The 14,404-nt window shown below is 40.7% G+C and overlaps 1 protein-coding gene across 1 annotated transcript in view; it reads left to right on the top strand.

The window, feature by feature from the left end:
• Positions 1–14,404, top strand: part of LOC111150864 (collagen beta(1-O)galactosyltransferase 2) — a 99,091-nt gene that overhangs the window by 48,119 nt on the left and 36,568 nt on the right. The window contains exons 2-3 of the mRNA XM_022508506.1: positions 10,295–10,405; positions 12,917–13,034. Of these exons, the coding sequence (XP_022364214.1) occupies positions 10,295–10,405; positions 12,917–13,034 (229 nt within the window). The remainder of the gene's footprint in view (positions 1–10,294; positions 10,406–12,916; positions 13,035–14,404) is intronic.

Here is a 14,404-nt window from a genome sequence, read left to right as displayed (position 1 = left end):
GGGTTGCTGGAGGGGAGGTGGGGGAGGGGATGGGATAACTGGGTGATGGACATTAAGGAGGGCACCTGATGTAATGAACACTGGGTGTTATATGCAACTAGTGAATCACTGATCTCCGCCTCTGAAACTAATAATACGTTATATGTTAATTAATTGAATTTAAATAAAAACTATGTATTTTAAAAACTGGGAAAAAAAAGAATGTGGTTTATCAAATAATAGTGTCAAGTAACTCAGAATCAATGGTGACTCAAGTATTTCCTTCATAATTTTAAGTACAGAAACAAATGAACCAAACTAAACTTTTCTGCGTAGAACACGGACACTTCTCTTAGCTTTCTCCTGGTTCTCCACTCCAGCCACCACTTCGCCTTCCCATTTTGAGCCCAGTCCAGCCAGCTTTCCTTTCCACACTCAGAGTGGCTCCAAGGGCAAGGTCCTCCATAGCGTTTCATTTAGCAAGCCCAGTCCTCGGGCTGTGACTTTCTCTGTGGTCACCCTGGCCTCCGTTCATCATGACCTCATGGTTCATGGGCTCGGTGTTTCGCCAGGGCATCACCCTGCCAGGCCCGAGGGCTGACTGTTTACACTGGTGGCATCTGCCCGGCTCAGCTCGTCTACCAAGACGCGCCCCTTCCCGTGTACTCTCCCCCGCCCCCACATTCTTGCGTCCCATCGGCTCCTGTCACCTGAAATCATTATATGGATCCGGAAGAGTAAAGTGTCGCTCTTGGCTGCCTTGGAACAAAAGCTGAGAATTTCAGAAGTGGAGAAAAATACCTATCCAAGACCGAGTATAAGTGGAAAGAGAATAAGCTTTGGGAGAGAGCCTCTAGGCCTCACATTCTGTCTCTGTAAAATAAGGATAATAATACCTTCTTTGAGAATTAATGGAAGGATTAGAGTCATATAGGTAAAACGCCCAGCTTAGTGCCTGGGACATAGGGCAGTCCGCAAATGGTAGAAAAGAAAAGAAAAGAAAAGAAAAGAAAAGAAAAGAAAAGAAAAGACATTTTCTTCATTTTCCATAATATTTTAAGTGGAGGTAGCAATCCCATGGGAAATGAAAATATGGGTTCACACAAAAACTCATCTATGAATGTTCATGACAGCAATAATTATAATAAAAAGTAGAAACAACCCAAATGTCCATTGAATAATGGATGGATAAACACACTGGCGTATCCATACCACGGAGTATTACTTGGACATAAAGATAAAGGAATTACTGATACATGCTGTATGTGAACCCTACAAACATGCTGAATGAAAATGGTGAGACACCAAAGGCCACAATGGTATGATTTCATTTATAGGCAATGTTCAAAAAAGGCAAATCCCTGGAGACACGAAATAGACCTGTGGTTACGAGGGGCCGGAGAAGATGAAGTGATTTCTAGTGGGTACAGATTTCTTTTGGGGGTGATGAAAATGTTCTGAAATTAGATCATGGCCCTCGTTGTGCAACTCGGTGAATATACTAAAAATCACTGATTTGTATGCTTTAACTGGGTGAATGTCAGATATGTGAATTCTATCTCAGAAAAGCTATTATGTTTAAAAGTGGGCAGTAAGTGGGCCTCTGGTGCAATGCAAAAAGAGGTTCTGTATGGTGTTTGTGAGACGTGCACCCTTATGCTCACTCCGTAGTGGCTGTAACCTTCTTTTTCTGATTCTATTACTATTTGACTGTGAGAATTATTTAGACCTTGCCCAACCTGTGCATGTTTGTTTTTCCTTTTTCATTGAAAATGCTTTCAGTGTTTGTGAAAGCAGGGGAGTGGCATTGTTATCCTCCCGCCATATCTGAAATATTTAATTACTGAGCTATGTGTCCCGAATGTGCACAGGTGGATGGACTGTGGCAGTTAAGAGCCGACCTCATGTGGCCTTTGTGCCAAGTCCCTGGTTTCCAGAGGTCCCTTGTCATGGTGGAAATTGATCATGGCATTTTAGCCTAAGAGTTCTTACAGGATATTAACAGACCTTTATATCTAAAACCTGGATATCTAGCTCCTCTTGAAACAATAGAAAATCTAGCCTTTCTGGACACACATTCTAATATGGCAACAATCTAGTGGAGCCTGCAGGTGTCTCTTCTCTCACACTGTTAGCTCATACGGACACGGTCCTTTTCACTCCTTGACGTTATCTGTGCTCGGCCTTTGTGGGCATTTGGGTTGGATTGGGGAAAGTTTTCTTGAATTCTTCATTCATTCATTTATTCACCGGGCCCAGATTAGTGCGTGTTTTACACAGTCAACTCTCTTAGGTGCTGGGATGCTCCTGTCCTCACGGAAGAGACTCTGGTCAATGGAGAAAGACAGAGGACGAGTTAATTACAATGCTGAGAGGATGGGTAGAGAATCACTGTGTAATTACAGGTTTCAGGCATCGCCTCCACCCCGAGGTGTTTGGGTGCTGGAGCACTTTAGGGCTCCTGGAGAGTGTGTCCCTAGGTCCTGTGTGTCTTCTCTTTAGTATCAAGACTCTAGTTGTTGACAAGGCAGGAATATATTCCACAAGTAATTCCATTTCTTTGGATACACCCACATAAGAAAAAACTCAACAGATCTGGAAGATCCAGCAAGGAAGAGAAAAAAGGAAATGAGAAGTGCGTGAAAAAGAGCAGGGAGAAGAATAGACAAAGGGCAAAGGGGAAGAGACACAGGAAAAAGAGTATTTACACAGAGGAGAAACATATTTATCTTGTCTCAGACACTGCGGCTGATATTTGCATAGAATTCCAAGAGTTTTGACTCCAAGGAAAATGATGCTGTAGCAAACCTCAACAAAGCTTGGTGACAGATACTAGCTGTACTGTGGCGAGCACAGCGCAACATGTAGTTGTTGAATCACTGTGTCGTACACCCGAAACCAAGGTAACATTGTGCACCAACTCTACTTCAATTAAGAAGAAAGCTCAAAGGGAACTAATGGATCTTCCCATTTTTTGCTTTGTTTCCTGCTGGGACAAGTCCCTCCTTTCATTCTGAGATGATCACTCTGGTCCTGTTGATTAATGTCCTTGACAAGACAGAGAATTCCTTCCAATCCTCCAGGTGGACTTGAAGTCTCTGTGCGTGAGTGTGGTAGGGGAGTTTGCACTAGGGTTGAGTGGGGCATCCGAAGCCTGAAAGGAAAAGTCCAGGCTCTAAGATCCGCCATTTGCATGACTTGAACAAGTCATTGCCTTCCATCTTCAGCTTTCTCTTCTATACGATGGAGAGAGAAAAATAATGCTACCTGAGCTAATTATAGGGCTCAACATGGGAGAGTGCATGACACACGGGTGAGGGATTCTTGACATAGAGAGAGGCAAACTGTACCTCAGAACCAAATTGTCAAGGAATGGCTCATTTGTAATGTTAAATTAAGCTCTTCTTCAATTTCATATGATGTATTGGGCCTTGAATTAACTTTTAACTGGTCAGTTGGCAATTTTTACCATTTCTCTTTCCTACCCATTAGGAATGAAATTGATTCATTGCTTGGTTGCATTTCCAGAAACAGATTTTTTTTTTTTAACATCACTCCTAGCCAGTCTTCAGATATGTAAGGCCTATGATTGTGTCTGGGATTAAAATGGGACGTATTGAGGAGGGATGTTGAGGGAGTAGAAACATTTATTTTGTTGGTCAGAGGGTTTCGTGAGAAGTGAGCTTTCCTGATTTCTTAGTTCATTAGGAAGAATTGCTGCTGATACCCTTGGTGAGACCTAGGAAAAGGCTTTTGCTGGGAGAAATCCCCAGCTCCCCAGTCCATGTCCATATCCTAAACTGTACCCAGATCTAGTTTTCACCCAGCAGACGATTCTAGATCTTTAAACAACTCTACACAGTAACCAAGAAGCAAGAATCCATCGGCATATTTTGCCAAGTGCCAAGCCTAGCTCTTTTTCTTAGCAGAACAGTTGCTGTGAGGCTTTGCCTCAGAGCAGAGACCAAAGTGGTAGGACTTGATGACATGAGCTTTCTAGAAAATAAATTTCACTCGTTGCTTCAAAAAGGGGAACCTTATTTTTAGGTGGGAGCTCTTTATGTTCTATGCCCATGAGTCTCTCCTTGCTGGATGAACACAAGAGGCAGCTAAGAGGGTAGTTCGGGCTTTGAAGTTCCATGTTGGAAAATTCACTTTTGCTGACTTACTAGTCATGGCGTGAATGGTTGAGGCGATGACTCATCTTGTTATTCATGCCATCACCCTTCCCGTGAGCCTCTGGGGTTTGTATTTTGCAGGTTCTGGGGCAGCAAAGAGCAGACACTGCTCAGCGTTGCCTTTGTTCTGGCCCACTGAGTGCAGTCCTCTTGTTCTGTCTCCTCAAAAGTCTAGGCTTTCTGGGGTGGCCAGGGAGCTGAGAACAATCCCGGAGGGTCAGCGCAGAGGGACGTAATCAGGAGCACCGTGCCCTCAGTATCTAGGTTTCCCCTGCTGAGAGAGCCCACCCACATCTCTAGCATGGATCCAGGGCCCCTACGCTCACCAATGCTGCACTTAACCCTCACAAGCTCAGAAGGACTCATGGTGAAAATAAATGAGTCTGTTCTAATTATTTCAAGCTGGCTATTAGTGTAAGAGCCAAGACTGAGGAATGAAAACTGACCTTCTGGAACGAGGAGAAATGTCAGTGTGTGCAGACATTGCCAGAGAAATCGTGGTGTTGTTTTTCTGGCACCACCAACTAGTAAAATTGTATCATCCCGCAGACATGTTTATTTACTGGTCTGCTCCATGAGCTCTCACTTTTCCCTGTAACAGTGACAATGCCCTTGCTGGCCCCGGGGAACTTCCTTCACCAAGGAGATGCCCTGCACCCCGCTGTTGATTGCATTTGCAGTCTGGGTTTACCTAAGTCCTAATTTGGTTTTGAACCTGAGACTCACGGGCCTTTGCTGATGGGCACAGCTAGAGAGGAGGAGACGGGAACTAGAAGCAGAATCCGAGAGGAAATGGATGGGCAGGCCAGCGTCATGCTGAGTAATGGCCCAGACTTCCCTCTGAGGCCAAGCAGATGTTCCACTTGTGTCTACCAGCTTTTCCATTGCAAACACTCGCTCCAAAGGCAGCCAGCGAGGACCAATGCACAGAGAGAGGACTGACCATGAGCACGGCGGGCATATCAGGGCCACAGCTCTGCCAAAGGTGGAGGGAGACCACTTAGTGGCCTGGTGCTTGTTAGAGGTAAAGGGAAGCCACTGTCGCATCATGGTCTGCAGAGAAATTTCCATCATGTGAGGACTGGCCGGGCTCAAGAGCTGAGCGCACCTCGCTGTCTTACCCCGAGCCAGAGAGCCCCAGGGAAGAGAGGGAGGGGGCTGCTGATTTAAGTGTGCCTCCCCTCAGCGGGGAGCACCGTGGCAAAATCCAAAGGCTTTGCTTCCAGGGAGCGTGTTCTTCCCACCAGGGCCTGCTTGTGCTTCCACAAGCCCTGGTTTTCCACTTTGACAAGCGACTGTCAGTCACGTGCACGTCGCCTCTCCAGAAGTCTCTTCACATCACAGGGTTTCTTCAAGGACTCCTTGAGTGATGTCTGGTACCTCGCAGGGTGTCCTTCCCGGTCTGATGGGAGATGCTAGCCAACCCGAGGCTCTTAATCTGTGGGACTGGAAGGAGCTTTCAGTTGGGAGAGATGCCTCGACTTCCCCCAAAGAGGGTCACACGTTCTGTCTCCTCAGCCTCTCAGCTTGATGGAAAAGTCCTTCTTGGCTGTACAGTTGTCTGCATCTAGCTCCTCGTGGAAACTCCCAGAAGGACAGCACCACCCTGTTTGGTGCTATGCTCCAGGGCTCTGAAAATAGAGCTGTTCATGAAGCCTCCTGTTTCCTCCCAGGACCTCACATCTGGGCCTTTGCTATCTCTCTCTCTCTATTCTCCAAGTAGACCAGCACCCGCCTGCTTTTGTGATTATGTATTCAAAGAGAAACACTTCTTTTTTTAATTTTTTTTTTTTTTCAGAGGGATGAAAAAAACAGCAGTAGAAGAGTCTGCCTGGATTTCTGTTTATTTGCCTGGGCTGGGGGAGTGGAGGGGCAGGGCAGTTGGTCTGGAGGTGGAACGCAAGTCTTCCTCAGTGGGCCGGAGGGGTCAGCGCTGTTCTCCCCCGTGGGGCAGTGCAGGAGATTGGCCCCACACATCAAACCCCAGTGTCCCTGGACTTCCGACCACAGCCTGAGGATTTGTGCATTTCCTGGGAAGCCTGAGAACAAAGAACATCTTAACAATTTGGGGAAGTAACTGAGTAGGAAACTGTTTTCACTCCAGAAAGAGAGGATTTTAAAACTGTGCTTCTCTTTTTAATGAGACATCTCTGTCTTTGCATACACCCAAGCAGCTGAGGTCTAAGGATGTTTGTGAATAGTGGATCCTTAGGCAGACTTTGGAGTTGTTTAGTCTGGACAGCAGGAAAATAAATTTCATACAGTGAGACTGACTTTGTTAAAATGATGAGGAAGGGCTTCAACGCAGTGGTGCCTTTCCTCAGCTCAGTCGGTTAAGCCTCCAACTCTTGTTTCAGCTCAGATCATGATCTTGGGTCGGTGTCGAGCCCCGCAGTGGGCTCTGTGCTCAGTGTGGAGCCTGCTTGAGATTCTCTCTCCCTCCGTCCCTCTTACTCATGCTGTCTCTCTCTCTTTCTAAGATAAATAAATAAATCTTATATATTAAAAAAAAAAAGAAGGTAGATTAAATTGGCAATTGGTATCAGCTCCTAATCTATTTTTTGGAATAATATTTTCAGCAAGCCTAGTTTTAGTTCAAATATCCGTTTTATAAAGCAATTTTCAATTAGTCCTATACCTCTATCCCCCATTTTTCTATACCCTATGACTTCAAGTACGTACGTTCGAGTTACTTGGTGTTTTATAGAAATGTACCCCCTCTGTAACATGGGGCTCCACTCTGCTTTGCTTAACAATTTATTTTTTTTCTCTTGAACATTTCTGAATATTCTCTCCCTTAAAGATTTTGTTACTTTTGGCGGAACAGTGACTTCCAAAAGCTCAAATAGAAAGAACAAAAGCCTTCACAGATTGGATTTAACAAAATCCTATTTACTGAAATTGCCTGTATATGGAAGAAGCGAATACTGTACTTCTTCATTTGCTCTTATCAAGGCCACGTTCCCAGGGAACCGGTACGGCTGAGAATGGCCCTGGCTTTTCCTTCCAGGAGGGACTGCTAAATTGCCCATAAATTCTAAGCATTTTTATTCCCTTTTAAGAGTCTCAGGCACCTCTGTCTTTCCATGACTCTTCTGTTTACTCTCCCTGCTTTCTTTTTTTCTTCCCTTCCTTTCTTCCTTCCTATTTTAATTTTATTCAATACGGTTTTTTAAAAAAATCAGGAATAGATGTTGAATTTTATTAAAGACCTTTTTAGCATTTACAGAAGTAATTATATGCTTTTTCTTCGGGTCTGTTAATATAGTGAATTATATTAATGGATTTCCTTTTATAATGAACAATCCTAGGCTATGCTGTGTAATATTTTCTTAATTAGGATGTTAGATTCTGTTTGCTTATATTTTATTAGGATTTTTGCAGTATATTCTTTAAAAGATATTGGTCTGAAGTTGTGTGTGTTTCTTCATCAGGTTTAGATATTAATATTGCTCTTGCATTATTAAAATGCAAAAACTTGGAATTTTCATTTGTTTCTCCTACACCCTGGAGAACAAGCTACATAGCATTGGAATTATCTAGTCTATTAAGAAAGCTGTTAGAATTCCCCTGTGAAACCATCTGGGCCTATTTTCTTGTCCCTCTTTCTTCATTTCTTCCTTGGTAATTGTTCTGTTCAAGTTTTATATCTCTCCTGAAGTCAGTTTTGCTAACATGCATCTTCCTAGGAAATCCTCCATTTTTTTTTCTTTTTAAAGATTTTATTTATTTATTCGACAGAGAGAGAGATCACAAGTAGGCAGAGAGGCAGGTAGAGAGAGAGGAGGAAGCAGGCTCCCTGCTGAGCATAGAGCCTGATGTGGCCTCGATCCCAGGACCCTGGGACCATGACCTGAGCTGAAGGCAGAGGCTTTAACCCACGGAGCCACCCAGGCGCCCGGAAACCCTCCATTATATCCAGTTTTCAAATTTATTTTTCATTGAGTTGTGCAAAGTATTTCAATAATTTCTTCCACGTCAATCATATTCCCTTCATCCTTGGCAATTCTTATTTTATATATCGTGTTGTCTTGATAGATGAATAAAGGGTTGCTTTGTTGATTTTCCTCAAAAAGAGCAAAATTTTAGAGATTTTGGTGGGAAGATAAGTGAAATAGGTGAAGGGGATTAAAAGTACACATATCACAGTGAGCACCGAACAGAGTATTGTTGAAACACAATATTATATACCTGAAACTAATACAACATTGTATGTTAATTATACTGGAGTTTACAAAAATAAAAGTTTTTTTTAAAAAGCAAAATTTTAATTTATTAGTTCTATCCTTTTTCTGTTTTATGCTTCTGGACTATCTTCCTTTATTATTTATTTCTTTATGCTTGTTTGCTTTGTTGCTTTTTTTCTAGCTTCCTTGCAGGAAGTCAACCCACTTACTTGTATGAACTGATGGCTGTAAAACTGAATTTTTCTGTGAACATTGCTTTAACTGTGTCTAAAAATTCTGACACGTAGTGTTTTCACGGTTCATTTTTCAGAATTTCTGAAATTGATTGGTACTTCTTCTTTCACTCGATAGTTGTTGAATAGAGAATTCTTAGTGGAATTTTTTGGTTTTTTATTTTATTACCAATTTCTGATTTTATGGCTTTATTATCGCAGAATTTTGTTTATATTCTTTCAGTTTTGTGGAGGCTTTCCGTGTAGTATAATTGTTGGTCAGTTGTTGAGAACGTTCCACACGCACAGGAGAGGAGAGCATATTCTCTCTCGTTGTGTTCTATAGATCCCCTGTCTACTTACTTCCTACCGTTTGCACCATCTTCCCTGAAAGTGGTATGGTCTGCAGCTCTTCGTCTTGGGGTTATAAGTTCGAGCCCCATGCTGGGTGGTAGAGATTACTTAAAAGAATAATATCCTAAAAAAAAAAAAAAAAAAGTGGTATGCTAGCATCTCTTGTTATTGGTGTTTCTGTTTCTCCTTGCAATTTCCATCCTTTCCATTATATCAAGCATGGACAAACTACAGCCTGTAGATCCATTGTTTATTCCTGTAAATGAAGCTTTATTGGCCTATGGCAATGCATGTTTATTTACATATTGTTTGTGGCCGCTTTCCTGCTACAAAGGCAGGTTGAAGTAGTTCTAACAGAGAGTGTATGGCCTGTGAGCTTGAAGTATTTACTGTCTTGCTCTTAAAGAAAATTTGTCAACCCCTGTACTCTGTGAAGTTACATGGATGTTCGTATTTATTGTATCTTTGATGTCAATTGTATCCTTTAGCATTATAAAGTAGCTTTCTTTGTCATGGCCAGAATTCCACCTAATTTGATGTCAGGATTTTAACTCTCGCTTTCTTTCTCCTTTCCAGTTGACTTATATAGCTTCCTTTTTTAGATATTCTGAATAACTTTTAGTCATGTATTTTATATACAGCATGGGTTTGTTTTGCAATAAAACTTGAAAGTATTTTTGTTCTAATAAGTGAGTTAAGCTCTTATACGTGGATCAATTTGTTAAACATTTAAGGTAAAAACAAGTTTTGTATACATTATTTGAAGACTTTTGAAGGTACTCTAGTTTAAGTAATGGTAACATTAATCCAAAACAGGTAATGATAACTTAGATTTTTGTGTTTTATTTTGGAAACTGTTGCTTTCCCCTGGAGTGTGTGTGATTAGCAGTACCGTAGATTAACTGTAATTAGCAGATTACCATACCACTGATTAGCAGTTGTATGGTGATCTGCAAACAAACTTGAAAAGAAAATGCAACAGAATTATTGCTTAAATTGATGGTACTTGTCACAGAAGTTAAAAGGCAGAGTTTACATCTTGGGTAACTAAAAATTAAGCCAAGTAGAAAAATTTCCAAAAAAGATTTGTTAACTTGCTCTTAATTCATTTTCTGCTTATACAGTTTTAGTGCAAACACTTATTGATTCTGCTATTTGCTGAGCCCTGTTTTAAGGACCTAATGACACAAAAATGATTCTAAGCAATATCTCTCACTTCAGGAATCTGTTGTCTAACATGGACCATGAGGGACGTCATTTTCATATATACATTTTTTCCCTCTTAGAACTGGCCATTTTCCTTTCAATTAGTCTGGGATCTTTGGGATTTCTCCCCTCTTTCTTTGGATGGCAACTGAGCTATATTGTACTTTCTCTCATGCAGGGCAGCCACAGACCACAATGTGGATAATACAACAGAAATACTCAGGGAGTGGTTGAAAAATGTACAGAGATTCTATCACTATGTGGAGTGGAGGCCTATGGATGAACCAGAGTGAGTAGAAAGACCACCTTTTGGGAACTTTATTTACCCCACTTCCCTTTACCAGTTTTCCAGTCATTCAAGTGTCTAATCTTCGAGGCCCTTATGACTGCTTGGTTATCTCTGTATCTAGTGAGTTACAAGGGCCTGCCATTTCTCCCTTTGACAGATCTTCATATTACTCCCGCAGCCACCAGCCAAGTTCAGGTACTCCTTAGTTCACAAATTGCCACAGGATATATTTTAAAATATTGATATTATTTCCTCTTATTTTGTGTATGTCTTGATATTTGCTGGATCATAGTGAAAAGTTGGCATATTTTTATATATACCATGTTATTTTACTTATCATATTTTTATCATCATCCCATAGCAATAATTTAGGGGTTTCATTATTTTTATGACTGCATAGTATCCATTATATGGATGTACCATAATGATAATGAGTAGTCAGTCCCCTACTGATGGGCATTTAGGTCATTTCTTCCTTTAACCATAGCAATATCTTGGTTGTTTCCATCCTCAAGATCCTCCTACATATCCTACTGTCAAATCAACTTACCTACAACACTAATGACGTGATTCAATTTCTCTGTTAAAAGGACTCCAGTGGCTCTCCAGTACCCACAGAATAGAGTTCAAATTCTTTAGACTTACACTTTTTAAAGATTCCATGAACTTAACACCAACAGCGGTGCACCCATATCTCTTGCTTCTTCCCAAAAGAAAACTGCTTTGTCTAGAATGTTCCTTTTATTTTCAACCCCAAGCTGTTACCCATGCAAGTTTGTTCTCCAGGAAAGCCCTTTCTTTCTGTCTTTGTAACCAGCTCTTATGCCAAACACCACCTACTACAGAAAACTCTTCCTAATCATTCCAGCTACAAAGATCTACCTTTTTCTCAATACTTGTATTGTTTATTTCCTACATCATCTTTTTGACATAGCAATACATGCAACTAACTTTGTTAATTAACTGTGTAATTTATGTATTTCTTCGAAGTGATTTTTGGGTTCTTTGGCAGAGGTTACAGTATATAAATACTTCATATTTTTCCCCAGTGCTATGTTCTTGGCAGGCACTAAATTAATACTTGTTGGATAAGCAAATGAGCAAATGACAACATGAATAAGTGTATTTAAAACCAACTATTGTAAATGTTCCCAAGGCTACTGCAATTCTAGCTTAAGAAATTGTAGAAGTAGAATAAATTGAGTTGCTTGAATTTTTGCTCAGGATAAATCATTTGCTGAAAGCCAAATTTGTATAATAATAATAATAATAATAATAAATGCAATTCCAGAACAGATTTTTTTAGTCTTTTTATATGTAATAGTTTTATTATATATGTATACACATATTTTTCAAATCCCAGCATATGGTCCATAGATCAAACAAAATTTACCAATGAAATTTGAACACTATAAAATATTTTGAATGCTTTTTTGGAGTTTCTTATAATGGAATTTGGCCTAACTAGAACAGCCAAAAAGACTATGTAACTACCTTGCACCCTGGTAATTTTCTCTATTCCCAGATCCTGACTAAATATATTGAATGTCAAGGTCAGTGTGAAAAATATTAGTGAAGGCATTTTGGGGGTAATATATTGAGAAAAACAGGACTCCACTGATTTTCAATGAAGCAATAATTGGAAAGACATCTTGGGCCCTGTACAGGACATAGTTTTGTTAATATGATTTATATAATTATGTTTTCGTGATTACATAGGTATGTATAGTTGGCATATTGTTTATTTCCTATAGCTAGAGCAGCTAGAACTTGAAATGGCTACTGTGACAGTATCAACACCCACACCAGTTGGAAGCTTTCCGAAGGGTTCTTGAGGGTATGCCAAACCCACTTACTAACATGGCCATGTGAGAGTTCTGCCCTGGCTGTTTTGTAGGTGTTGATAGAGATTCCAATGATATTATGCATCTGCTCCATGATCTCACTCTCCTGGGATAAGTCAGTCTGTTCAGCTCTGTGGAGTTCTTTACTGATACTTGATCAAGTAATTTTAACTTTGTTTTTTTCTGGGAAATTCATCTTTTTATGCTGCAAAATCTTTAAATTTATTTGATGGCAGAATATTTTAAAAAGTGCTTAGGAATATGAACTTTGGGGTTATGCCTGGTTTTAAATTCTGGCCGTGCCCCTTATTAACTGTGCAGCATTAGGCAAATGACTTGACTACTCAGAGCCAATTTCCTTGTCTGTGAAATGTACAAGGTACTAATCTTGTAAGGACTCTGTAGGTTCTTCTTAGAAGCCACTGAACTATTTCATATAAAGATTCTTGTGTACAGTAAGCCACAGATTACTTAATCTCTGCTTCCTTATCTGTAATATGTTGAAGATGATAACAATAATAGTACCTACCTCCTAGGGTTGATGGAAGCTGAAATGAGTGCATATTAACATTTAGGACAGAGCCTGGAATATATAGGCACTCAATAATTATAACCTATGATTGTTATTATTACTATTATTATTATTATTATTATTATTATATTTTAGGTCTTACCCTGATGAAATTGGACCAAAGCATTGGCCAGGCTCCCGATTTGCCCATGTGATGAAACTACGGCAGGCAGCCCTTCGAACTGCGAGGGAAAAATGGTCAGACTACATTCTGGTAAAAAAAAGATGTTTGATTTCTTGACAACTCTTATCTAGAATATGTCTAAATCAATTGTCTGAAACTTGAGACTATGGAAGCCATTCAAACAACCTTTTGTTTAAGAACCAACTCCCCCACTTCTTTTTTTTTTTTTTTTTTAAAGTAGGCTCCATGCCCAGTGTGGAGCCCAACACAGGGCTTGAACTCAGGACCCTGAGATCAAGACCTGTCAAGACTTGAGCTGAGATCAAGAGTTGGAGGCTTAATTGACTGAAACACCCAGGAGGCCCTCCTCCACTTTTTAATAAAGACACAGGGGAAGACTTGGGGAACTCCATATTGGGGTACCTGGATTTCATCTCAAAACTCTCTTGACATGAATTTTCAGTGAGAAAGCAAAAAAAACTCCTGGATTATTTGATCTCTTTCATGTAATAGGGATAAGAGACTCTAAATCCTTTCAGTTCATAGGGAATGCTCAGGAAGATTCTTTTTTGTTTTTTAAAGATTTATTCATTTATTTTAAAGAGAGAGTGAGTGAGGGGGCAAAGGGAGAGAATCTTCAAGCAGACTCCCCACTGAGCATGGAACCTGACCTGGAGTCCAGTCTCAAGACCCATGAGATCATGACCTGAGCCAAAACTAGGAGTCAAAGGTTTGCTGACTGAGCCACTCATGCACACCCCTCCCCACCTTTTTAAAAGATTTATTAGGGAAGATACTTAATAACTCTTCAGAAATTTTTTTCAGTTACAAAAAACTAATTCTTTAAAAAAAGATTCAAATTAACAGCTCCAAAACTCCATTCCCTTTTATTCCTCAGTGATTTGGGGGATGTCATCCCTCTATTTTTAAGAGACAATGGATTCTTGCTTACAGTAAATAGCATGTCCATCAGCATGCTTGTGGCCATTCCCTGACCCCCACTTCTCACACAGGGGATGTTGTGGGCTGAGATGGGTGCTCTGCATCCAGTGGTTTTGGTAGCACAGCTGAGGAACCCAGAACTCAGGGCACCCACTGCATTTATAGCAAGCAGTAAGCAAACATGTTCGTTTTCTGGGAAAAATATGTGACTTCGTCTTTCAAAGTTACCAGCTTCACAAACAATCCTGAGAAATAGCCCAGTTAAAGGAGGAGTCAGGGCTCTGCAGCCCTGGAAGGGGAATGGCATCTCATGCTTGGCTTCTTGGTTGCTCCTAATTATGTTGGGTTCTCGTGGAGAGTTTCACTCTGTGGAGAGGTTCCATCACTTTTCTTAGAACTTTGGGAGCAGTCCAGAAAAATGCTGGACTTAATGATAAAAATCAGTGTTATCTTCTGTCCTTGTCCTCTAGGAACCTAACTTGCTTGGAAAGGAGGACATCTTCCTAGGCTGCAAGTTT

Source organism: Enhydra lutris, unplaced genomic scaffold (genome assembly GCF_002288905.1).
Source record: "Enhydra lutris kenyoni isolate GAN:26980312 unplaced genomic scaffold, ASM228890v2 scaffoldscaffold24, whole genome shotgun sequence".
Classification (NCBI taxonomy): domain Eukaryota; kingdom Metazoa; phylum Chordata; class Mammalia; order Carnivora; family Mustelidae; genus Enhydra; species Enhydra lutris.
The sequence above is the reverse complement of the archived record's forward strand: the minus strand, read 5'-3'. Positions and strand labels throughout refer to the sequence as shown.